The 26,308-nt window shown below is 40.3% G+C and overlaps 1 protein-coding gene across 2 annotated transcripts; it reads left to right on the top strand.

Moving 5' to 3' along the window:
* Window positions 1-441: 441 nt before the first annotated feature.
* Window positions 442-25,793, top strand: eps15 (epidermal growth factor receptor pathway substrate 15). 2 transcript variants are annotated; one of them, XM_070831623.1, is made up of 25 exons: window positions 442-495; window positions 3,537-3,578; window positions 4,319-4,408; window positions 4,507-4,554; window positions 4,643-4,738; window positions 4,962-5,024; window positions 5,534-5,659; window positions 6,023-6,082; window positions 6,470-6,700; window positions 6,976-7,121; window positions 7,982-8,138; window positions 9,494-9,576; window positions 12,428-12,500; window positions 14,784-14,945; window positions 15,033-15,230; window positions 15,350-15,769; window positions 16,097-16,177; window positions 16,405-16,570; window positions 16,812-16,856; window positions 17,033-17,427; window positions 17,776-17,845; window positions 17,994-18,064; window positions 18,657-18,792; window positions 19,000-19,205; window positions 23,181-25,793. In XM_070831623.1, the coding sequence occupies exons 1-25, from the start codon at window positions 442-444 to the stop codon at window positions 23,319-23,321; spliced, it is 3,360 nt and encodes a 1,119-aa protein (XP_070687724.1). In that variant the 3' UTR covers window positions 23,322-25,793. The 2 variants fall into 2 exon arrangements, with proteins under 2 accessions (XP_070687724.1, XP_070687725.1); XM_070831624.1 differs by lacking the exon at window positions 23,181-25,793 and having other exon boundaries at window positions 19,000-20,890.
* Window positions 25,794-26,308: the final 515 nt, after the last annotated feature.

The raw sequence follows: 26,308 nt of genomic DNA, 5'->3' as shown, positions 1-26,308 counted from the left end.
TCCAGAGTCACTATTTTACACTCATCATATTTAGATTCAATTCAACAGCTTTTAGGCCAATAAATAGAAAGACAGATAAAGGATTCATGCTGTTTTATTTCAGGTAATGCGGAAAAAGCTTCATGTTGTGAAAGAAAATTCACAGATACATAAGTGGTCAGTTACACAAATTATTATGAGAAATATGAAAAATACTTATTGCTACTCTAAAGCCTTTGCTCTGGCCCAGATTTCTATAATGCTTCTTAAGTATTTCTTCCACCTCTGCTCTGTAGTGTTATGCTACTGCTTTGAAGCATGTGCTGTGTTTTGGCTGAGGAGATTTCAGGCCACAGTGTGCATTAGTGATGTCTGCAGTCCGATCACAGGCTTCATGCCAGTCGTGGAGGTCCAGCTCCGGGTTTTCCAGCGGCCTCTGTCTGTGTCTGGCAGCAGCGCAGCATGAAAGCAGTGGGAAACAGAAACACTATGGCTGCCACTCTGTCTCTTACTCAGGTAACACTGTCTTACAACTCAAATCTAACGACAGCAAACGCTCCGTGGCCTCTGTCTGTCCTGCGCGGGGACATTTCGACAGTGTTGGTGAAAGTGGGCAGGCAGAAACGGGAGCCTACCTCGACCCTCGTCGCTCTTTTTGGAAGTTTAGTCCTGCTGTGACTGAGAAAAGTTTCTGTCTAATCTCTTCGGGGACTGCGTAAGGGCGTAGCTAGCTAGCTAGCCTGCTAGCTAACAGCTAGTTTGTGAGCAGTGCTGGGCTGTTTTACAGCCGCTTTATCTAACTTCACATAAAACATGTAGCGGTACTTGGCGTCGTTTCGGGCGGGAGTGTTTTTAATCGTGGCTTGAGCTGCCTCGTTTTGCTGCAGGCTAGTTGGCCAGGGCCAAACAGATGTTAATACGAGATACTCGTGTCGCTCTGTTGTGGCTTTACTGTCATATATGTGATAGTAGAGCCTCTGCTAACATTGTTTTCTACTAAAAAACCCAGCAAGTTACATATATTATACCCAGTAACCTTCGGTGGGACGGCTCATGTAGCTTCAGACTGAATAACCAACCTGTTTATTGCTCTCACTGGAGGCAAACATGCTTTACTGACTGGGTTAGAGTATTTATCTATGACCTCTATGTATTGGGCAACGTTGACTGTTAGCATGCTAGCAGCTGCAGTTGTTTAGTGTCTTTAATGTTAGCAGAGAAACTCCATTTAGTGTTGTCACTTGTTTTGCAATCAGTAAGAGGAAGTTAACTAGTCAGCACTGGTGTCACAAAATGTCAGTCAGTCGCTTACTGGCATAAACACTGCAGTTTGTGTGGAGATGTGTTTGTTTGGACAGTAAATAAGTTATTTAGCAGGTAGCAGGCAGGTCTAATAAGTAGGCTACCGTCCCTCAGTTGTTACCTGAGCTACTGTTGCCTCTAACAACAGACACGACCTGTGTGCCACCAACATTATCTCTCATTCATGAGTACAAAAACCCATCGTGACATCTCTGTGTTGTGAGACCTCACTGGTCTGTCAGGCAGTAATGCTTGTTTTAGGTGTGCTGTCATCCTCACACTGATCTACAGTTTGGTGTTGCTTGTGACATTTATGTGGGTTTTTTTCTCACTGCCATGGGTGCATTAGAGAGATGACATTTCTAGAACAAACTGGACTGGCCTGTCAACTCCTGCACTGTAATGTATCTTGCTATCTGCTGCAGTTTTGTATGGGCTTGCTGGGCAATGATTGAGGGGTGTTTTTTCAATGCTCAATTAAAGAGTCACCAGTACAATGACCACAGTGTTGCAGCCGCCAACAGTTCCAGGCACACTATTGTGTCACAGAAAAAAAAGTTGCATTGGCCAGAGAAAGATAAGTGTGTGTGAACAGATATCTTGCTGTAAATTGGCAGTAGACATGGCTGACGTTAGTAGAACGTTGCTGATCACAGGCTGTGTTTTTCTTGTGAGTCTTCTTCCGTACTTAAAGCAATGTGGGCAAGTCCGTAACAACACTGACATCTTAACAGATCTGTAGTTGTTTACTCTATGGAATGATGTTGCATGTCAACTTGTTTCTCTGTGGGGGAACATTAACACAGGGTTGAATTGCCACTCCCCAGTTGATTCACAGTTCAAACAATCATTATCCACTCCTTTCCTCCTTTGCTGCACCTGTCGATTTAAAGCAACAACTAATTATCATTTTCAGCTATATAGAGAGGGAAAGGCTGGTTCTTTTCCTGTTCAGCCCAGCAGTGGACAATTGTATTGTAGAGGAAAGGGGGGTGTTTTGGGAGGATGTGACAGAAGGTCAGTTTAGCTGTTGTCTGTGGAGTGACGCCCTGCTGTAACTGTCTCAAGCTGACCATCAGAAGCCTTGGGAAGTGTAGCCTGTATCCTGAAGTCACACAGTCATTACCCTCTCTGCATGCAATTCAGCAGAAACCCAGTGTATTATTGTGACTCATAGCAGTTCATTATATGGTTTAAGACTGCATTTCTCCAGAAAATGTGCACAAAATAGCAATGCCTCTGAAATAATTGGCACTGGAATTATCTAACTAGTGCGGAGAAGATTAGTTGATGGAGAACATTAATTGCAAACAACTTTGATAATTGATTGTTTTGAGTCATTCATCAAGTAAAAATGTCCAGCATTTACTGGTGCCACCTTAGCCAAGGTAACTATTTGCTGCTTTTCTCTGCCTTGTATCATAGTTAATTGCATGTATCGGGGTTTTGGAGTGTTCTGCTGTTTTGGTCAAACACAGATATGGAAAGAGAGATATGATTTTCTGGCATTTTCTGAACCTAATAATTAGTCTGTTAATGGAAAAATAATAGACAAATTAATTAAAAGGGAAATTATTTGCAGTCCTAATCTGACATCTGCAGCATGCTGTCATGTCTGGACTCGTCATGTTGCCTCATCCTACCTGTGGGTTAGTCTTCCTAAACTGTAACTGTGTCCTCTTTCATGATAAAACCGGTATTATGAGAGCTGTTCTTTGGTACAGTGAACTAAATGAGATGTTGCACTTGTTACTTTTGTCTGAACAGTGATCGAAGTCAATATGCTTGTGTCTTTCCAGCAGATGTTTTGGGTCAAAGAATTCAGCTGTTTTAGTGACAGAAATGTCTACAGACATGATGATGAAAAATAATGAATTGACTGAATGAATTTAAACATATCACTCATAGTCTTGTGTGTCTTCATCCTCCATCTGTAATGGATCAGTCTTTTTTTTGACAGCTTCTTTGGCTCAGTGGATGACGAGCTTGTTATCGCCAGGAAACACTTGTTGATCATTTTAGCTTGTAAACTGAATCCTCAGGATTGAGAGAGGATTTTAAAGTATTAGTTTATTCTGTCGGATCATTTTAAAGGTAATTCAGGGATTTGATCAATTGCATGCATAAACCTAAAAGAGGCCATATGGACAGAAACGAGTGGTTTTGTTACAGTTTAAAAGTGCTTATAAATCTGCTACAGGTTAATTCTTGTTTGGATTCAATCTGTAAACCTACTTTTTTTTCTTCCTTTGCAGCTCTCCAGTGGAAATCCCATCTATGACAAATACTATCGGCAGGTATGCAAATATATCTTCCAAAAAACAAAATAATATGGTTTATTGCGATTAAGGTCATGATGTGTCATAAAACAAAATCTGTCACATTTGCTTAAAATGTGCGATCTTGTAATTTCATGATTTGACTGTCACTGTATTGTGCTGTAAATTACTCTGGATTAGAAGTGGCTGAAGTACAAAAAAAAGTACTTCTGTTGAGAAAATATATTTTTTGTAATTTGGGGTGCATTGACCCTTTTAAACTAGCTGTAGCTGCTGTAATAAACTGTCGTGTTACAGTGAGCAGTGATCTCCCTTCTCTCCTATCAGTTCCGGTCTCTGTGTCCACCAAAGGAAGTATCTCTATGAATTAATAATGTTTCCCTTTGCCCAACATGTCAGGGGAACTTGCCATGAACCTCATGAAAGACTACTAACAGATCCAGTATCAAGCTAATAGACTGCTGAGAAAATAGCTTTGGTTTATTGTCAGTATTGATTTAAGTGACTAAGAGACTCTTCTATCCCACAGGGCAATTCTCACAGTTTTCAACAGTTTTCATTTGTTCTTTATTTGCTTCTCTATCACTGCTAGGAATGCACTCAAAGCTTTTCTCCAGTGTTGTGGTCCAAAGCTGTTGGCTAATAAGAAATTTGGTGGCGTCTTTCTCAGCAGCACAGATGTGTTATTGATGTTTCTTAGATAGTATAAGACCTAGTGACGGTGTGTCCGGTGTGTTTTCATTTGCGTTTGTGTGTAGGTTGATCCGACTGGCAGTGGGCGGGTGGCAGCGGCTGATGCAGCTCTGTTCCTGAAGAGGTCGGGCTTGGCTGACTTGGTCCTGGGGAAGGTGAACAAAGACTCTGATCAGTGCACCATTGTTACTTCTCTGCTGTTTTTGTTGTTTATGTTGATGGTGATAAATGGTTAAACTGTGCGTCTCCATAGATCTGGGATTTGGCGGACTCTATGCGTAAAGGTGCTCTAAACAAACAGGTAAATGCACTGTGGAGTCACATCATACATGGGGCTGTTTGTTTTATGTGTGTGTGATCACTACATTTTGTCACTCTGTTCCCCTCAGCAATTCTTCATAGCACTGCGGTTGGTAGCTTGTGCTCAAAATGGCCTGGAGGTGGCGCTCAAGAGCCTTAATGTGGCTGTTCCTCCCCCCAAATTTGTAAGTCTGCTGCTGTGCTCTGTCAGAAGTGTTTGTATTACAGCAAGACAGCTTAAATTCTGTTTTCACTTCACTTCACTTCCATAGCAGTTTAACGCATAATTTTTTAAAATATATTTTACATTTTTAATAATTTTATTTGATGTATTTAATATTTTTACTTCAAACATTGAAATGGTACAGAAGAGGAGGCTAAGAATCACTGCTTTTTGTTTATCTCCAGCATGACACAAGCAGCCCGCTTTTAGCAGGAGGTGTGGCTGTTGACATTCCCTGGGTTGTCAAGGTGAGGCATTTTTAAGTTTATCTTTTTGTCTGAATGTGATCAATGGTTATTTGTACTTTGCCTTGATATTTTTGCCTTTCTCATAAAAGAACCACAGCAGAAAAGAGGAATTAATGGAATATAATATGTATCCATCACAAAGTCCAATCTCTCATCTTTTGTTCATGTAAAATGTCAAATAAATCAAGTCAGCTCAAATATGACATTTACAGCTGCACAGCATCTATTTGCCCATAAACATTAACAGGTAGTAGTGTTAGCATTTCAAAGACTAATGGCATGCTGCTTTACACACACACAGCAGTAAAAGATTTATTTTATCACAGCGGATGGGTCTAAATTTCTCCGTTGCATTTTTAACTTTCTCGAAGCACGTTACTGTACAACAAACATCCTTTTCATGTCATATAGGAGTGTCTTTTTACGATAGCTGCACGAGGAATGCATAATGTTTGAATCCTCTGCCTCTAATTATTATACATGTGCTGTGTTGTTTTTTTTTCCCCCAGCCTGAAGAGAAGATGAAGTTTGACTCCATCTTTGACAGTCTGGGTCCAGTAGGAGGGATTCTAACAGGAGATAAGGTCAAGCCTGTCCTGCTTAACTCCAAACTGCCAGTGGACATCCTCGGCAGGGTATGATCCCCCAACACGACAGTTTTACTATAGTTTAATCTACTGACAAAGTGATTAAGATAATAGTGTATTCAAAGTGACAAAACAAAAGGGGAAAATCCTGTCTTTTTAAAAATAACAGAAGGTGCTTACCAACCAAAACCCACGTAGCTCATTAAAACATCCCTTATCAAAACTAATAGTGACAGCTGATAGGCCATATAATGCAGAAAGGTTTGAAAAAGGGATGTGAAATCAAACATCAGTTGGATAGAAAATCAAATCAGAGAGGAAGTGAGACTAGTAAGTCAAGGCCTTCAGGGACATATCATGAAGTTGTGTAATGACAAATGCTGAACAATAATGTCTGTGTGTGTGTTGAAGGTGTGGGAGCTCAGTGACCTCGACAGAGATGGCATGTTGGACAAAGATGAATTTTCTGTGGTAAGAAATCAGCTAATATCAGATTGATCACAGTATACAGTTAGTTACTCAGCATTGATCTTTCAGGCATCTAAATCATGTCAAGAATTTCTAGCTCTTGTTGTCAAAGAGTGTTTTCTCTTGTCTTCACTATCTGATTTTTTTTTTGCTCCAGGAATAGGTTTGAAATTTAATAAAAAAATTACCCAGTTTTTTTGTTTGTGTTTACACACGTGTGCTTATGTTTTATGTGCAATTTTAATGGCTGTTACAGGCTGTGAAAATCATTTCTGTAGCCCTGAGTGGAACAAATTCCAGACATGTGGAGGATGTGTGAAGACTGAATAACTACAGGATGCTTTATTGGTAATTGCCTTTTATCATTGATTTTATGTTGCTGTTCCCCAGGCCATGTATCTGGTGTACAGAGCTCTGGAGGGGGAGCCTGTTCCCATGTCCCTACCACCTCCTCTGGTTCCACCCTCCAAGAGGAAAAAACCCTCGGTGCCTCCTGTGATGCCCCTGTTACCCTCGCCCCCCTCAGTCAAAGACAGTCGCTCCTCCCACGCTGGCTCTAAGACCATGCCCCACCCCCCTAAACCCGCCCCAGCTCCTGTCCCAACACCAGCAGCTGCCCCTGTGAGTAGTGGACCCGTCTCATCTGTGCATGCAGTACCTTAAAAGCTTCCGGACGTTTTATTTTACAACCACATAGCTGCAAGAACAAACATTTGAAATGATTTCGAACTGGCTAGTTCAGTGTGTTTTTCAAAAGAACAAGTCGAGAGAGAGTGTGAAGGTAAGTTTTAGGTTGGAATTAGTGTTACGTCATCTGAGTAGGTTGTGTTAAACCCCATTATAAAGTAAATATGGTGTCAGATATAAGTCTGTTTGTTTTTTTTTGGGCTGTGCAGTGGGTGGTGTCGCCGGCAGACAAAGCCAAGTATGATGAGTTATTCAGTAAGACAGACAGTGACATGGACGGCCTTGTGTCTGGACCTGAAGTCAGAGATATCTTCCTCAAGACTGGCCTGCCCTCTGCCACACTTGCACGCATCTGGTAAGTAGAGCCGGCAAAACTCCTCTTCAACTCCTCTGCCAGCGCATAGGTCTAGTTCTGTAAAACACACACACACACACATTGTAGCCATATTTGTTAATTGATTAGCTGAACTGAAGTATCCAGTCCAGTTCGTTTATTTTTATATTCCTATTTGCCAAAAATGTTGTCTCAAAGGGCTTTATAATCTGTATAGCATATACCATCGTTTATCTTAAGACCCTAGATTTTGATAAGAAAAAAAAGAGGATAAAGCCTCAGTAAGAGCAACATTGGAGGGATTCCTCCTCCAGGGACAGACAAACGTGCAATAGATGTCAGTGCACAGAGTAGAAGGAAATAACAATAATGTTACACTATGGAGAAACTAAATGTCATGTTATGCAAATAAAGTGCAAACATATCTGAAGACATCTTGTAGTCATTAGGCTTCACAGACTGTGCAAAATCACATGCTGTGTTCTAAATTTGAGGACTGGATTTGAAAATAGTCTGTGTTTATAAAAGATGAAACAATAAAACAGTTTTGCTCCTGAAATGATAAATAATGCCTGTGATTATTAATCTAATGATGATATATGGAGTGAACCGACACTGATCGTAGGTGATATTGCTGCAGGATAATAGCAGCTCTTTTCATATAACTGCTGTGCATGCTGGCACATTTTTCTAGGATATTATCACATCATATGGATTCTTATCTTCACACTGCTGATTGGCTTCTGTCCTGTTGTGACTGTCCTGTGTATTGGCCTCCAGAACCAGTGAACACGATGATCAGGCAGGCTATCAAACATAGCCACTGCCTGAGGTGTAAATCATTACTCTCTTATGTAACCGGTGTCCATCCGTGTTCTCAGGGAGCTTTGTGACATTGGAGACATAGGGAAACTGACCCGAGAGCAGTTTGCTCTGGCGCTTCATCTAATCAATCAGAAGCTGACTAAAGGCCTGGACCCTCCACAGAGTCTCTCCCCTGAGATGATCCCTCCATCTGACAGACAAAACATCAAACAGGTGAGTCACTCCGAGCACTTAAATCTATGAATAATCATTTAGTATTTGTCTGAATCCTTTTCTAGTTTCTGTTCAATGTGACTATTTGTCTGTCTAATGTGACTGTCAATACAGAAAAAGAGCATATGTCTGATTCAGAACTGATGCCTGCCTCATAACCAGAATGATGACTGAGGAGTTGTATGAACTACAGTATGACTATATGTCTTGAACATTGCTGCCTAATATCGCTTGTTCACATTCTGTGGTTAAACAGGAAGACAGATAACTAATCTAAATGTTATGCACAAATTTGTTTTTGATCATGCACCTCTTGTTTTTTTTCCTATCCATTTTTATCATGTTCTTATTGTATATTATTATTTCAGTTATGCTACCATTAGTGACTTACATTATATGTGTCTTTTGATAAAGGTTAAATTAGGCTGCTGGGTTTTTAATTTGGACTTTTGTTGTTCCTTCTTTCTCCTGTTTTTGTGTATTCAGGATTTTTTTTAAACCTTGTAGCTGTGTTTGTTTCTTTTCCTCCTTGTCTGTCTGCTTTTTACATATTTATGTTTCATCTGCTTCACATGTGCAGCGGGATGATCCTGAGTGAGTGTGTGGTAGTTGACTGACTCTGGGGTATCTCATTACTTTTAGCAGGCTGCCTCTCTTTGTCATCTTTACACCTTACACTCACTTTCAGTTTCTCCAAATTTATGATTCTGTAACTAAAACTAAATTGTACTTTTACATCTGTATTTGTCCTTGAGTTACTCACCATTACCTGTCTCAGTCTTAATGCTTAGGAGGTAAGCTGACAAAAGCAGAGGTTGCCATTTTAAGTATTTTTGGATGCACCAACAATACTGCACTGTAGATGCAAACCAAAGGCTTGAAGTTTGCTTGATTTATCCTCCAAAATGGACAAGAGAAGTGGACACTGCACTCTGCACTCCACATTAGAGAACAAGCCTTAATCCAACCGAATAGATATATTTGAATTACTCCATTACTAGTATCCTCCCAGTACCATTAAACGTCCCTCCCTCCTCCCGTTGCTGCCACTTTGTGTCTCCATCAGTGGCTTAATTTTTAAGTTTTGTTTCGCCAGCAGTGTAGCTATGTTGTTCTATTTGTTTGTGCTGTGATGGTGTTTTCTCCTACACTGTAATGTGTCCCATTAGCATAGCAAGCATATTAGTAAGAGTAATTTGCCTGTTTATACTAGTGTTACAAAATAAGTCTATACCTCTATGTGTGATTACTTCTTAGCCTTAAGTAGAGGAAATTTCATCATTGCTCCGTGTGGTGTTCTACCTTCAGAAGTTAAGTTTAATCCTCTTTTATCCTCCGGCTCGCTTCCTTTCCAGAACAACGCGGTGAACCTGGCAGCTGATTTCTCTGCCATCAAGGAGCTGGATTCTCTCAGTAATGAGATTGTTGAACTACAAAGGTAAGCTTTTCTTTTTATATTTATTTAAAAACTGGCAAAAACACATGCATATTCTCACTGAAGCTAGATTGGTGCAAGTTATGTGACAAAAGGCAGCCTAAAGATGGCCTGAACGTGTTTAGGGTTTTGACTAATTAAGCATCATCCAAAATAGATTTGATAATGAAGCCAATTTTTGACTAAGATGTCCATCAAATCTTATGAAACGAAAATATGCATTTTAATGTGAGGCCCAGCTTTTATGAATGTATTTTTGGACAAAAAAATCTTGGAAAATTGTTGAATGTAACCAATGTCAAACTGGATAATGTTTCTCCCCCATGAAAGTCTGCTGTGAGAGCAAGTGTATCTGTGAACCCTGTGATCACCAGCAGGATGCAGTGTTTCCTACAAACTGAGGGAGCTGGATGGGCAGCCCAAATTAATTTAAAGTGATCTATATGAAACGCTGGTCCCAGCTTATATTGTTATTTGTGAACTACACTGAGTGAATGAGATTTAACACATCCTTTCTTTAAACACTCACACCTAACATTGATTTTTTGCCACAGGCTACTGAACACAGCAGATGGCTATAAAGCTGTGTTATACAGCAGCTGTTTGACAGGGAGAGAGACAGTGAATGTGTAATATACAACAGACTTCATGTATTCACCTGCCCTTGCTTGTTAGTCACTATTTCTTCACTACTGTATTTCTTTGTCTAAAACATCTAGCCCTAAATAAGTCATGCTTCTTTTTTTTACTTGCTTCAAAGGATCGATGCAAAAATCTTTTTGCATTGCTTTTTACATGTAGTTTTGGTTTCACTGAGTGTTCATTTTCAGTATCGGTCATTATGGATTTGAATTTCATAACGAACAGAATTTAGCTTCCCTATTTGTGAAAGCTGAGAGTGAGAAGTGAGAAAGTGGCCTTCAACCCCACCCCCTGCCTTTCGATATGCACACACACACACACTAGATGACAGCTGTTTGGGGTAGGAAGGAGACGTACAATGGATGGACAGAAATGGAAACTAAGTGAGAGATTGGAGCTTCAGAAAAGGCAGCAGATCAAGAGGAGCTTGCAAAGATGATGCATGTTTGTGACTGCTTCAAAATGTGGCAGAAACCCTCTGCTCAAGATGAGGAGGATGGTGAGGATGATGATGGGTAAGAACCAAATGGGAATGACACTCAGCTTGAGTCGACTGTTGGTTTGCTGGTAGACAATTTTATCAAGGTAATTGTGTATTTTGATGTGAGAGGAGAGAGAATATAAAAATAGCCACTGTTATTTTTAGTCTGAATAAAGAAAAAAAAAAACTGGGATTAACCTTAAAACGTACGTATCCTCTGCCATCCATTTCAACACTAAAAGTAAAACTGAGCAGGAAAATTAGTGTCGTGTTATGTATTGCTTTTACACAACAAATGTACATGCATGGTAAAATGTTACCTTTTAAGGTTTACGATTACTATTTTCATAACTGAAACAATAACACAAAATGTATATGTAATACTTTACTCAATCAAAAATTAAATATCACATGCTCATAGCCTGCACATATTATTTCATCTGCCTGAGCAGACGCATAATTAGTTGTGATGTGAGAAAACGATGGAGTAACCTGGTGACACTTACACAAATAGTAGAATAAGAATCTGCTTCTGGAAATTTAATTTATAGAACTACCAGTACGTAGTATTAGACACATATTAGACACATTCAGTTTTACTGAAAACCCCATGTAAATCACCCAGTATATAGATTAAGGAGCTGTTGTCAGTGCCTTTTGTTTTTACTTTTTTCTACACTTGCTGTATGGACATAATGCACTTTTTAAATAGTTTTAAAAGTGTTGAAAATATTACAAAAGTATGTGATTGAAATCCATCAGAATCCAATGTTGGATATCTGTGCGTGGTGCAAAATGAACCCCCATCTCCATACTAAGGTTTCATTTGTAGCTAAAATTACAGCTTTCTTGCTGTCAATTAAACCAGTTATGATTAATGATAAATCAGAATCAGAATTCCCCAGGGGGAAATTGCTTTTGTTACACACAGCTCCAAAAGAATAAGAATAAACTTCAAACACAAAAGTAAAAATATAAATATATAAAAAGCGTTAATTCATTTATAAAGGTTAATTAGTTGAGATGCAAAATGGACTGAAACTTTTGTGTCTTACACTGTATCAACAACTTGACTGTAACACAGCTTTGAAGTAATCTGAAACATGTTAGTGCATCCTGTGTGCCTTTTTGATAATCATTAATAATGAGTAATGAAATGCATGTCATATATACACAAGTTATTATGCATCTCTACTCCTCACCCCACCCCGATCCATTTCCTCTCTGGCTGGGTGGATGAAAGGGTGAAGTAGAGATGATGAACATACAGGCAGCACAAATAATAGATGCTGTAGGTTGGCTCATCATCACTCGTTCCTCCTCCCTTTTTTCCTCCCTCCATCCTCAAGGCAGCCATCTGCTTCTCACTCCTCATCTCCCACACATTTGACTCAGCAAGCACATGCTCACTTCCTCCAACACTCACCCTCATCACACTTACAACGCTGAACATCCGCAGTCCTGAAGTCTCACAGACACTCCACCTTTCCTCATATCACGTCACACACACACCTGCTGTAGCTGCAGACGCTCAGGCGGCTCTCTCTGTACCGTGGAGTTGTGATTTCAGGACATCATGGTGGCTCAGGGAGAAGAGGTGGTGGTGGTTCAGGGGCAGGTTAATGAAGGCTCAGCAGAAAGCTGGCTGGGGCTGGGTGGGCTTGGAGTACCGGGTCTACCCTCTCTGTCCTTGGTGGCTAAATACTCCTGTTTGTTGTGCTGGACCCCCAGGGAGAAGAGCTCTGTGGAAGAGGAGATCAAGGAGAAGGAGGAGGCCATCAGACAGCGCAGCAACGAAGTGCAGGTAAGGTCTTGCTGTCCCTGATTGTCTGTGGGTCTACGTTTGTCTGGGAGACACAGAGGAGTTTAGGAGCAGACAGAATCAATGGCATGGTTGTGTAGCTATCTAGGAGAAAGACTACTACTCTGCTCTTGTGTTTGTAATCACTGCCTTTCATAGGACTGTTGTTGGAACATAGCTGCTGTAAGTGTAAATGTATGTGCACACATTTATTTCTGCTGCATGTACCTTTTTTGAAAAATGTAAACCCAGGTCAGACAAAGCAAGACGGTAAGAGCTATAGGTGCTAAAGCCGTTGTTTACTTTTGCTATGATGTATGTACTGGATGAGGAGATCAATAATACATTTGGCAATCTAAGACGCTTGTTCAGAAAAACAGTTAACGTTTCTCAGAGAGGGAGAGGCTGGTGTCCTTGCGTAGGTGTGTCTGTCTGCTCTGAGCCTGAGAGATGGGCTCTATTTTGGGAGCTGATGGCTTAAAGGGCTAGTCTGCTCCATTTTATGAATTCGGTCTGATGTTGGAGTGTGAGGGTCGGTCTCAAGGGACTCCCAGGCTGATGTAGCAGAATTTCTTAGCTGCACTGCAGGGTAACCTCAAGTGCTTTTGGCTATTTATACTGTTATGTGTTTTATAAATATATTCCTTGACATTACATATTGTTTGCTGTTGTTGTCGTGACCGCTACCCCTGCATAGACTCCACACTAAGACTTTCCCTGCAGTGTTTCTCAAAGGCTTAGTTATTTGTGGCACTTGTACATGGTGGCAGGGGAGCTTTTACATTTGTTGACAGTTGGCATTGGTTTCACGGGCTCAGTTCTGGTATAATGGTGTACACATCTGCACTTGAATGCCCCATTTTTGAAGAATGTTCATTCATTACAGCTTCTCACCTGCACCTCCACAAAAGCAGAATGATGCATGTAAATATTCTTGATAGTTATGGTAGCAAATCGTCTTGTGTAGGCTGCCCATATAAGTTGTATATACGAGGGTGTTGGGGTGAGTTAGTGGCTAAGATGGATTTTATAAATCGTGATTGCACCATCCAGCCAGACCTTTTGTTGCACCTCATTCTCTCTCTCCGTTTCTTTTCTTTCACTTCTTTATTATCCACCTCAAAACAACAGAAATTATACTTAGAAATATCTATGTAGAGTGAATCTATCTCCCTTGTCATGCATCTCAAACCCACACAGTTTTGCTGGTAAAGATTTTTTTGGATTATTTTTAGTCCTCTAAATTAACAGATACACCTGCATTTACTCAAATGTGTTAATTCACTCTGACTTGATGTGCACATAGTCAGAGTGAATCATTATGCAACCTTTCTCTTACTGTGTTCCTGCTGAGCTGTGGTTGTATTCCTCAATAACTTGACAACAGTTGTTCGATCTAGACTGTCACTCTGGAGTAAAAACCTTAAATTTAAAAAACAAACAAACAAAGGTTTTCATCCTACTACTAGCTTGCAATTTAAATACAACTGCGACCTCTTTAGCCGCGACGCTCTACTCAACTGCTGGTCAACTGAAAGGACAATAGAAGTCTAACTGACACTGACATTAATCTATTAAACAATGTGCAGCCTCCAAACAAAGAAAGTTCCCCATCTCTTTTGGCTACCAATCGGCTTAGCTCTGACACATTGGTGTCATTTGAATTTGTAACAGAAGTTGGTGTCTTTGTGGACTGGAAGTGTGGCTGTTTTGTGGCACTTCCACTCGGCTAATGAGTCGTTTCTTGTGTGAATTCCACATAATGCCGAACTTCTGCTCACTGTTTTTAGTTTTTGCTTTTATTAGACAGCACAGAACAAGGAGACAGTAAAACATGGGGATATAAATGAGAATGACATGAAACAAAAATGCCTGGCCAGCATCAAACCGGGGATGTAGAGATTATTTGGTATTTGCCTGAGACAACTTGATTTCCAGAATGGTTAAATTTCCGCCCTTGTCACAAAATAATTGATCTCCACTTAACCACCACTCACGTCTTCCTCCTTTCATCATCTTTTGTTTTCCGCTTCTTTTTGTCCTTTTTCTCAGTGTCTGCTGCAATAAAAAAAACCATTGTGAATTCAGATGTTGGATTTTCTTTTACATCATTGCAGTTTTGAGGGCCTGGAAGATTAAAGAGCCTCTTGTTTTTCTCTCCTTAATTATCCATATTTAAAATAATCTGTTATTGAACTCCTTCTTCATCTCTCCTGTTAATGATTTGCCTGTGAATGAACACAAACACATGCTTATTTCCCCCTGTCTCTGGCTCGCTGTCTGCAGGACTTACAGGATGAGGTGGCGAGGGAGAGTGAGGAGCTGCAGAGGCTCCAGGCCCAGCGTCAGAAGGTCCAGGAAGCCTTGGAGGAGTTGGACCAACAGAAAAGCTCTCTGGAAGAGCAGCTGACTCATATTCGCCAGCAGACCAGCCAAGAAACCCAGCTGGTTAGTATGGTAGAATTTTCTTTTTAGTGTTTTTTTCCATCCTCCTGAGTGATACCATCTTATTTGTAATTGTTGCGTCTGTCACAGATTTCATCGCTGCAGACGGAGCATGAGGACCAGGAACAGAGGATATGTCAGTATGAGGAGGAGCTCGTCCAGGCCCGAGAGGAGCTCCTTGCTCTGCAGGAGGAGAGCAGGAGGCTGCAGGAGAAGGTCCAGGCTGCTCAGGAGCAGCTCACACCTCTGCAAGAGTCTGTCCGAGACTCCTTTACACAAGTCGCACAGGTGGGATTATGTGAATCTGTCTGATGCTCACGAAGATGCTTTTCTCTGCAGAAAATATTTTCTCGCTCTCTATCTTCTCTTCTTATTCTCTGAACCTCTTTATCTCCCTGCTCCGTTAGGTTCAGCAAAAACTGAATGACCTACAGCTTGAAGAAAGGTCAGTAACTGCCCAGCTCAGCTGGAAGAGAGCCCTGGAGGATAGCTCTCCTGTCATGGTCAACGGATCGGCAGGCCCCACTGCAGAGCCGAACCACGGAGACCCCTTCCAGCAGGACCTCTTCCAGGAGGACCAGCCTAAAGAGCTGAAGGAGGAAGAACCAGCTGCTGTCTGCAATCTGCAGAAAGAACATTCAGATCAAAAAGAGAAAGAAGTAGATGAGAGAGAAGAGGAAGAAGAGAAGGAGGAAGAAAGCTCAAAGACTTCAGAGGAGGAAAAGCCCAAACCTGATGCATTGGATGATCTCTATACTAGTCTAGCCTCCTCTGACATTTACAATAGTGTGTCAGCTCTCACCAAGCCACAGGAGAACACTGTTAGGGTAATAAATACACTTACTTATCAAGCATTTTATAGGTGGAAAGAAGCCACTGTAAAGTCTACATCACCTCTTGCTACAACTATGTGGTTTTATTTTATTCTGAAAACCAATTCCACAAATATAGTATTTTCTTCTTTTTTAGCGCCCACCAATAATGTAAGACCTGAATACTTTTGGTGTGATCGCAGATTTGTGGCAAAAAAAAGAATTGTACCAAATGTAAATTGTACTTACTGACTATATATAGCCATATATACTATAATGAATTCTCAGAAAATGGCTCTGTTGCTAACACTGATCATTGCTGCGTTGTCCTCATGTCTTCAGGAACATGGTAGCCCTGCACCCGACGTCTCTTCTGAGGTCATAGCGGATGCAGAGGAGTCGCCTAAAGAGAGCCCACCAAAGGTACAGTTTAGTTATGCATGTGTTTATACAGAGGGTAAACAACACTGGTCCTGTGTATTTACTGTATTCTTGTCATTTTTTCTAAACTTTGTTTCCACCAGAGACTTTTGCTTTACCCATGTTTCGCTTGAAACAATATCAAGGCTCTGGCCTTAGTCGTTTTCACTGTCCACATCATTCACTGTAAAGTTCAAGCTTGTTAGCAGAGTCTTGTTGCTGCTCAACAGGTTGCATCACCAGAGCCAGAGAACAAACAGGAGCCAGTGGCTGAGTTCCCAGAAAACGCCACCTCCTCATTACCACCTCAAGTCGGCCCTCGCTCTGTTCCGCCTCAGACCAGCCCTCCCTCTCTACCTGAGATGGATTTCTTCCATTCAGATCCTTTTACTGACCGTGAGTCCCCACAAACCTCTTCAGTTGAGTTAACAGCTTACAAATAAAAAGGCTTCATACTAAGGTTCCCTGTGTCTGAATAAAGTTGACCTACTCTTTCAAACTGACTTGTTTTACAGATTAAATTGTATTATTGTACCTTTTTAACATGTTTTATTAGAATTAATTAGATTTTGAATAAGAATAATTAAAAAAAAATTCAGATATATATGTATATATATATATCTATGTCACTTTATAGATGATCCATTCAAAGATGATCCATTTGGAAAAGCAGATGTTGCAGGTAAGCTCTCAAAGTGAAACCCCCACTTGAAAATGATTAACAGACAAGTGGCAAAGTAATCTCTTTCATGTAAAACAACCCTAAAAAATGCATTAATGTGTATTTGTTGTGCATGGACCGATCCGACAACATCAGATGTTCTCACTCTATATCTGTTTCTGTTTCTGTTAAATCAGATCCATTCGGAGGAGATCCGTTCAAAGGGTCAGACCCCTTTGCTGCAGACTCTTTCTTTACACAGACCTCCAGCGCTCCCTTCTCCTCAGACGACCCTTTCTCTGCCTCAGCTGACCCGTTTGGTACCACTACTGGCATGGCCGAACCAGACCTCTTTGCAGCCAAGCTGAATGATGCATCAGCACCAGCAGCAGGTCCAGATCCCTTCACCTCCAAAACTACCAATCCAGCTTTAGCAGCCAAGGATCCATTCAACTCAACAGGGAACAATATGGCTGATTCTGACCCATTTGGAGACAAAATGAATGACGCTGGGGAGGCGGATCCATTTAGTTCTCCGGACGGAGAAAAAGATCCCTTCAGCTGCTCTCCACCCAGCTATGATATGGTTGTGGTGAGTCGGCCTGGTCACAGTATTCTCACTCTCACATTTGTTTGAGAGCTACTGTTTTTAAAAAAAAAAGTAGAATAAAGCCATAATTGAATGAATTTCAAGTTGCTCAGAAGTATTAAAAGGACAGGAAGTAATAACAGAAACCTTGTTTTTAAAATAGATTTTCACATTAGGTATTAGTGATGTAAATTAAGTGAAAGTTATGATTGGAATCAGCAGTAGTGTTTGTTTTGTGTAGTTACGTACATCACTTGTAGTTCCATCTAATCAAGTTTTAGGATATTTCTGTCCACATCAGAGTTAATTGGACAATATGCTTAGTAGTGTATGTGGTATGTTCGGTTTTAGAAGGACACTGCAGCAACCAACGACCCGTTTGCTCCAGGAGGTACGACAGTGAGCTCCAGCTCCGATCCAGGTATGACTGGTGACATAGCGCCACACTCTGGGGACACAGTCCATTGCAGCTGTTGAATTGATATTGTACAAAAGACACTATTTACAGTGTCTGTATGTGTTGCCAGTTTTTATATGCTCAGTGACTTTTATGTGCTTGTATGTTTCAGATCCGTTTGCTGCTGTGTTTGGTAATGATTCATTTGGAGGGGGCTTTGCAGATTTCAGTGCCTTGGCAAAGGTAATAAAGTGATGGTATTAATGCCCCGTGCCTCCCCCACACAGTGCTTAAATGATACTTCTATGGAGTGAAACGCGCTGAGCATCAGATCATAAATAATGGCTGTCGGTTCAGTCAGTGGACGTAGAAATTGTTGCAACACAGTGAACTCATGCTCTAAAACCAGAACATTCAGGAAGACTAAGTAAGTTGTGTTGAGTAAGTTGCGGTTTTTGGGAGGAAATGGTTGCACTTCATTCTCCGCTGAGGAAGAATTGTGCTCATCAGGCAGTACATAAAACGAGCGTCAATATTTGATCTGTAATATCATAAATTATTGGAAATTTTAAACTTAAAAATGTTGCCTGTATATATTGATTAGTTATGCAGTCATATCAGAGTATCTTAGCAGTTTTTTTGTAAACATTAAATAAGCATTAAACGTAACTTACAGCGCCCTAAATGCCAAATTGCAAAATAGGGTCCCAACTACTCTGATTCCACCTCTGATCAACAGTAGCCACTCCCTGTGTCATTTTTGTTGGTTTTTGTTTGCTTTCCTGTTTTTTCAGATACTGTATGTGTTTGATTTGGTGTGAACCTTCTGTTTCAGTCAAACGGTGCTGACCAGTTTGGCATCAACAATAAGAACCTGTTCCAGGAAGACGGCCAGTCTGCCAGCGCTGATGTGCCCCCAGCCCTGCCCCCAAAAACGGGTACGCCAACTAGACCACCTCCTCCACCTCCAGGTCAGTACTGGCTTTGTTCAGTCTCTATGAAAAAGATAATTGTTGACAAATTGTAGCGTTCTTTTCAGGATATATTAGTGGGTTTTTTTCCAACCAAAAAAAGGTTGACTCATTCTTGGTCCATCTTTCCACAGTATAACTTATTTATTGTGTGTCTGTATTAAATCTTGTATACGTCTGTCTGTCTGTCCGTCTGTGCCTCATCAGGTAAGAGATCGTCCATCTCCAGAACAGAGTCCTCTGACTCCTTCCAGCGACGAGGGCACTTCCTCCCACAGCCCTCAGGAGACTTCTCCTCCTCAGCCTCCTCCTCTTCCCTGCCTGCTAAGGATCCTTTAGCCGACCCCTTCGCCCCCTCCTCCCCTCCTCGCCACAACGTACGGGAAGCTGACCGATTTGCCAGCTTTGACAAAGTGAGCACCTCCCTCTCGCCCTCTCCCTCACCTTCACCTGACTCTCAATAGTCATGCCCTCTTCTCTTTTTTTCCCGCTAATAAATCACATTTAGTTGTTTAAATAAGTCACAACCACCAAGCAAATCAGGCCAGCTTTATAAATCACTCCATCCACTGCCATTAAAGTTTCAAAGAAGTGAACTAAACGCTTATGTAAGGTGTCATTTAGTAGCACAAGTTCTCTGTGCTACATTTGTTTATTTGATATTTTCTTGAGATAACCTGACATAAGCTATTAAATCTTCAATATTTGAGTTTGTTTTTCTTGCACCCTGTCTGCTGCTTGTGTATATTTTATCCCTTTATTATTAATGCAATATTTCCTTGCCGTGTAAAGATTCTTTAAACTTGTAATTATTTTTTGTTACTGATTTTGGGATTGCACTTAATTTAACCTCTATGATTAAAGTTGCACTGTCTTACCTTATGAGGAAATGCACAGAAATGTATAGAAATTACAGATACATTGATAAATTATCTCTACAGCACATTTATAGTAACAGACACAAATCCTGTAACAGATTAATTCATTATACACATCTATCCTCCTAATGGTTGGCAGTGAATGGAGAGACAAGAGGCTGCTTGTATTTGGCTTTTCTTGACCATCATCCCAACTCGGCACACTGACATTACAGCCTGTGCATGTGCATGTTTCATTCTGAAATTAGATTTATAATTTATTGCAAAATGTCTCTTTTTATGCACCTTTTACACTGAAATTGCATCTCAGGTAAATTCCTAATTGCCCTGGTGCAAAGCGGTTATTCTGAGTCTGACCAGTGACGGGTCTCAGAGTCAATACGTCGTTGAGTCAGCACATTTGTGGCCTAAAGGCATTACATCAGTTGACCTTGACTAATGAGATGCAGAATAGAGCCTACTGCATCATGCGTAAGTTCCCATTTCAGACGCGTTCAACCTATAAACTTGAAGTTTGATGAAGTGTTCAGTGTTTTACAAATTCATTGATGAAGTATGCTCCAGGAGAAAAACACGTAGCAGCCGGCGACTCTACAGATGTAAGAGCCAGGTTGCTGTAATAATTATATAGCTTTAACCAAGATGAACGAGGGAATCACAGTTCCCTGCCTGTTTTCTTTGCATTCATTAAAATATGTGCAAATAGTCATGTATTTAACATCAAAAAGAAGAAGAAAAGACAAGTAATAACTTTTGTGTGCCAAACAGTGATATCGGGAATAGATAGATAACAGTATTAGAATCTTCTCAGCTCTTCCCTTTATAAAAGCGCTTAGAAATGTGCTGTCACCGTGTGAATTTGGGATGGATGACTATTATTAAAATCAGCGTTGATTCCAGTGTCTCTCCCGTCACATGACTGCACCTGCATGTCTCTGTTGAACCCAGACCTGCACGCACTAACTGTTCAATTAGCTGGCTCTCATTCACTCATACCATTGCCTCCGCCATTCCTCAAATCAGTGTTTTTTTTCTCCGCTATTTATTTATCCATGCATCCATCTGTTCATCCTTCCATCCCTTCATTTATCAGTTCGTTCAGCCCCCATCTTGCTCAGCAGTGTGCTGTGGAGAAACAGATCATCTGTATTCTCTGTGTGTGTGTGTGTGTGTGTGTCTTTACACCTTTGTCATAAAAGTTGAATAAAGAGTTGAATCAAGGGCACCATCTCTGGCTTCTATGTGCATCCATGACACTACTATCTGCAAATGCCTGAGCTTTTAAAGGACCATACCAACGTTTTTGCACTTGCAATTCATTTACCACGAGTTGTGACCATATTGAAAATGTAATTCTCACAAGCATGCTTTGAAAGATTTTTTTCAACCTTTCAAGAAGCTCACACTTCTGTCATTTCTGCATCATTGTGTCACAAGATGATTTGACAGATTTCTAAGTTTTGCACAATAACAAAGGTTGACATGTTAATAATAGTGATAGTTTTATGTCTCTTCAAGTTCATATTTATATTTTTTGATTCTGTAGTGGGCACATGGAAAGCAGGAAAAATGCTTCCAATTATCTATTTTTAGATTATTGGATTTGTACTAAATGTGCAAAACATGCAGAAACATCAGTATGGTCCTTTCAAGTATTTGGACAGAATCCCATCAAATCACTTTAGTACGTGAAATTACAGAAGGTAAAGACAAACGTACCAGATATGTTTAGGGTTTCTTTAGTTTAGCAGTAAAACTCCTAATTCTTCTTGCTAAGTACTTTATTGATGTCTGATTTCATTCATATTTAAAAGCAGCAGTGGGATGTATCGCCTACAAGTAATAAATGCATGTTCTTTACTAAATCTGTTATATGTTTCTTAAATGTTCTCACCATGCATGTTCTGCGCTATTCTACGCCGAGACCATCAGCTCTAAAATACCTGCTAGAGAAAACGTCGTCATCGCTGCCTACTTTTCTTTGCATGGATACACACTGGATGACCTGTGATGCTTCTGTCTGTCATTCACAGAGAATAACGAACTTTGTGTCACAGTGCATGTCCAGTCTGTAATGATTAACTGACTTAACCAGCGTACTTTGTGTTTTAAAGTTCCCATTCTTCACATTGATGTGATTTTGGTCACATGATTCTCATTCATTCTTCAGTGGTGATCCCTGTTTTCACGCTTGAATCCCATTTCAGTCCCTGCTTTTATCATGATTACATGCCTCCACAAGGTGTGTGAGGACGCCCCCGAGGGGCAAAGACTGTTGCTGTCTTTATGGTCATATTTGATCCAGGGAAATTAATTTAAATGGCTTGTGGTTGGTTTGTTTGTTTTTAGAATTTGGTTCTGTTTTGGTTGGGAGGCTGAAACATGACATTTTGAATAGGATGGACATTTCAGCTCTTCAAACACAGGTGTAACTAACATGGCTATTGTCTCTAAAACCTCTTTTAAACCCCCACAGAATTATACTACTATTTATCTTATATAATATTGTAGCATCTTCATTATATTTTGCCCTTATTGGAAATATTTTCAGCCTTGAGCCAGGAAGTGCTCAATAAAACACAGTTAAGGCCTACTGCAACTTTACTGCAGAGCCTGACTAATACAATGGCATTGCCAATATTATTGGCCAATTTTAACGTGTCATCGGTATATCAGAATCTACATATACAGTGGCTGATAAGCAAAAAGAAATTGCCAGGGTGGCCTAGGAGCTAAGATGTTTACCTGAAACATCCCTAATTTGATCCCAGCCAGGGGCCGCTGTTGCATGTCATGTCATTCCCGTCGCTCTCTCGTCTCAGTCATTTCCTGTCATATTTCCTGCCTCAAAAATAATTTTAAAAAGAAAGAAGAAAACGAGAAATGCAGTACAGATGTGCCAAAGATATGTTTGGGGGAAATTAGAAACATATAACTATCACATAGTTAATCCATCATAGAGTTTTGACAACTGACCCACTCAGGACACACTGTATCTTGGTCACACTTCTAACCCAAATATAAGAGATACGAAGTGAAAATATTTGTTACTTTTTATGTTCATTTAAAAAGAAAACCAACATTGGTCAATATATTGTTACCTGATCCATGTTGGCCTCAAAGATACAGTATTAAAAGGGGTGCACACCCATGTGCCCATATTGACAGAAAAACATTCCCTTTGAGATATTATTCCTGTAAACATGATTACGTGGATGTTACAGGGCCGGACACAAACAGCAACATCTGTGAAATATAATACAACAGTGCTGCAATAAGGAGTTCCTGTATGAAGCTTATTGTGCTTAATGATAATGTCATGTATTATATTATCCAGGTATTGTTGGTGTTATGTATCAGCAGGATTTAAGAGCAAGTTTTCATCTTTGAGAATCTGTTAACTGTATATATCTTTGTGTCTCCTTTTCCCCCCCGTATTTCTTTGCATATGTGTATTCTGTCCTTCCTCCTTGTGTGTGTGTGTGTGTGTGTTCTGTGTTCATGGTGCAGTATCCAACAGAGGAAGACATGATAGAGTGGGCAAAGCGCGAGAGCGAGCGAGAGGAAAAGGAGCGACTTGCCAGGCTCACCCAGCAGGAACAAGAGGACCTGGAGCTGGCCATCGCACTCAGCAAGTCTGAACTCTCCTGAGGAGCTTGTCAACCCTTCCCCCACCCCCACACCAACACCCCCCCCCCCTCCAATGGCCCGGCTCGGCACGGCACGGCACAGCCTGGCCCAGCCCAGAAAGCACCAAAGCAAAGTGGGGACTGTATAGGACTGTATCAGCAGCACCTGCTGACCCCATGAAGAGACCTTCTTAGGATAAACCCATCTCTGAATCTTCCCCCTTTTCCCAGACTGTGTTCACTGTTAACTGGCATGGCAGTATCGTGGTTTTCCATCCTGTTGGAGTCTGTGGTTTTGTTTGGAGGAGAGGACTAAGATGGAGTGTATGCTCTAAAGAATGGATTGTTAAAAATGAAATGCAGTGAATATGGACTTAGAGATTGTTAAATGGTAAGATTGTCGTACTACCAGGTTACAGCTCATTGTAGCCACATTAACTAGCCAGAATGTAATTTATTTAAACATGCACTCAAAACTAGATCGGAGCGGCCTTGTCAAAGGTCCTGTTGTTATCCACTAACAGTACTCACTACACTTTATTAATACACGGCTCACTCTATCGTCTGAAGTCACATTGAGAATTTCATGAGATTTCTTTCATCAAAAGTACACTTGGCTAATTTTTTAGAGCCACCAAAATCCCCAAATTTCTCTCAAGCTCTTGATTAATTTTCTAAAACTAAATTCTGAAGTAGTTTCAAGACAGCAAGCTGGGGAAAATGTGTGTTTTTGGAGGCTCTGTAACAAAATTTAAGTCAGTTGATTTGAAATGGAGTAAACATGGGCCTATGAGATTTTTTTTAAATATTTTTCTTCAGGGCAGGGTGACAGAATTCAACATTTCTACATGTTTAACTGGAAGTTACCAGTCCTGTGATATGTGAAATGCATGTGCAGATTTATACTAAAATTGAACAAATCCAACGTAGCTACCACATTCAGCTTCTAAATACTTTAATGTGTTCAGTAGTGCATGGCTTTATCCAGCTTCTGTTCTGTCTTTGGTAGAAAGGCTGTCATTTGGGAGACACTGAAAGGAAAGAAACCTCATCTGTTACATGTATGGATTATATGATAAGTAGCATTACATGTCAGAGCACACTACAAGGGAACTGCATAAAACAAGAACACAACTGCTTTTTTTTTTTTTGATAGTCCCACATTCAGTATAGATTTAGATAATCCAGCTCTAAAAATGTTACTATATTTTAATGAGTATGAAATTTTAAATTCTGTGCAATTACTGAGACTTTTTATTAATGTGGCCTGAGACTCAAGAATGTTAATTTTTGCTGATATGTGGCTGCAAAACTGGTGCGTTTGGACTTAAACAGAAAAATATGAATTCAAAAATAGAATCTGGGTTGTCATAGATGAATGTTCGAGTGTGGAAAACAAATTTATACCCACTTTACCTGCTGTGTTTACTCATACATTAAATGAATAGTGCTACTAGTATTGTTAATCTTGTTTTACCCACACAGAGATCTTCCTCCACCTTACAGAGAGGCCAGACGTCAGTGTTAGGGCCCAGAGGCATAACGTTGCTGAATAACACTTCAGCAGCATGACTTCTAGTTGGACAACTACTATTTTTAAAACTTCCTCAAGTAGTCAATATCCATTTCACGAGGTTTCACGCCAGGTCTCATTTCAAAGTGTGCCACAGTTTTTGGTTTTCCATGAGATTGCTCCACTCTGAGAGGCTAAATGGATTTCAAAGTCTTACACAAAGTCAGTAACAGTCTATTGGCGTCTCTGCGTTTTGGTGGAGCAGTTTGTCTTCTGTGTGTGAACTCCAGGCTCAGTGGGGATTTAACTTGCAAAAAAAACCCTGATGGTGTCGTGACCATTGCGCTGCATCCTCATTCCTGTTAACGCCCTCACAGCAGTCGGCCGGCCAGTGGTTCTTATTGTTGCCGGGTAATTTTGTGTCTCTCCTCGAAAATGAGCTAAGTTGCTTAATATGAGCGCTAAACTGTGATAGATGGTTTCTGAGCAAGGGAAGGCCTGGTTGAAGAGCAGGAGCCTTTTATTTTCATTTTCTTTGTTCATTTCTGAACAATGCACATAATTTTGGACACCCCGTCAGTGTTCTCACTTTTCTCTTCTCTTTTCAGCACCGTCATAGTTCCCTCTTGTCATGTTTAACCAGTTTACTGTCTGTGGTTGATGCTGGACTTCAGACTCAGAGCAGACTGTCTCTCATATTGCAGTTTATTGAACACAACGAGGTTGAGTCTCTTGTCATACTACAGTTCATGGATTCACTCTCTCACATTTCAAGGCAAGCAGACATGTCACTGTCATTTGTATAGATTCCTCAAATTTTACAAATCAAGAACCACTTATGTTTCTAGGCTTACCCATAAAGGCTTTTTAAAACTCAAGCTAATTGTATTTTATTTTGTATTTTCTAACATGTAAGAAAAAAATCCTTATTGGGAGGTTTGGGCCAGAATATGTATGCATTTAATTGAAAAAGAATAAATATTAAACATGTAGTTTTGCAGTTTGTGTGTTTTTAATGGGATTTAATCATATTATGGCTAGTGATGGAAGAAATTCAGATGATTTACTTGAGTAAAAGTAGCAATTGTATTGTAGAAATACTCCCAAGTACTGTAGTTAAATACATTTTTAGGTACCAGTACTTTACTGTGGTATTTCAGTTGTATGATTCTTCACTTCTCCACTACAGTTCAGAGAAAACACATAATTAGCTGTTAAAACATGATGCACTGTAACTACTTGAAACAGTCTCTAACACATAAAGCTTTTTACCAAGTGAAGCTATGAAGTGGAGATATGTATGTAAAAACTTCATCTGCAAATGCAACTATAGCTGTCAAGTACAGTGAAGCAGAAGCAGAAGTGGAGTAGAAACAGACGGTAGCAGGAAAGTACCAAAAACTGTCCTGTAAATGTCCCTGTCTTACAGAACGATTAGCACCATTAACAATTGGTCAGAACTGAATGTTTTTGTGCAGAAGTGTGACAAAAAAATC

Source organism: Pempheris klunzingeri, chromosome 6 (assembly GCF_042242105.1).
Source record: "Pempheris klunzingeri isolate RE-2024b chromosome 6, fPemKlu1.hap1, whole genome shotgun sequence".
NCBI lineage: Eukaryota > Metazoa > Chordata > Actinopteri > Acropomatiformes > Pempheridae > Pempheris > Pempheris klunzingeri.
The sequence above is the reverse complement of the archived record's forward strand: the minus strand, read 5'-3'. Positions and strand labels throughout refer to the sequence as shown.

Excerpts from the sequence above, each read along its gene's own strand:
- eps15 (XM_070831623.1), top strand. The coding sequence starts at position 442 with ATGAAAGCAGTGGGAAACAGAAACACTATGGCTGCCACTCTGTCTCTT. Across the intron at positions 16,857-17,032 it reads TGGAAAAGCAGATGTTGCAG|ATCCATTCGGAGGAGATCCG; the intron begins GTAAGCTCTCAA and ends CTGTTAAATCAG. Across the intron at positions 18,065-18,656 it reads ATTTCAGTGCCTTGGCAAAG|TCAAACGGTGCTGACCAGTT; the intron begins GTAATAAAGTGA and ends CTTCTGTTTCAG.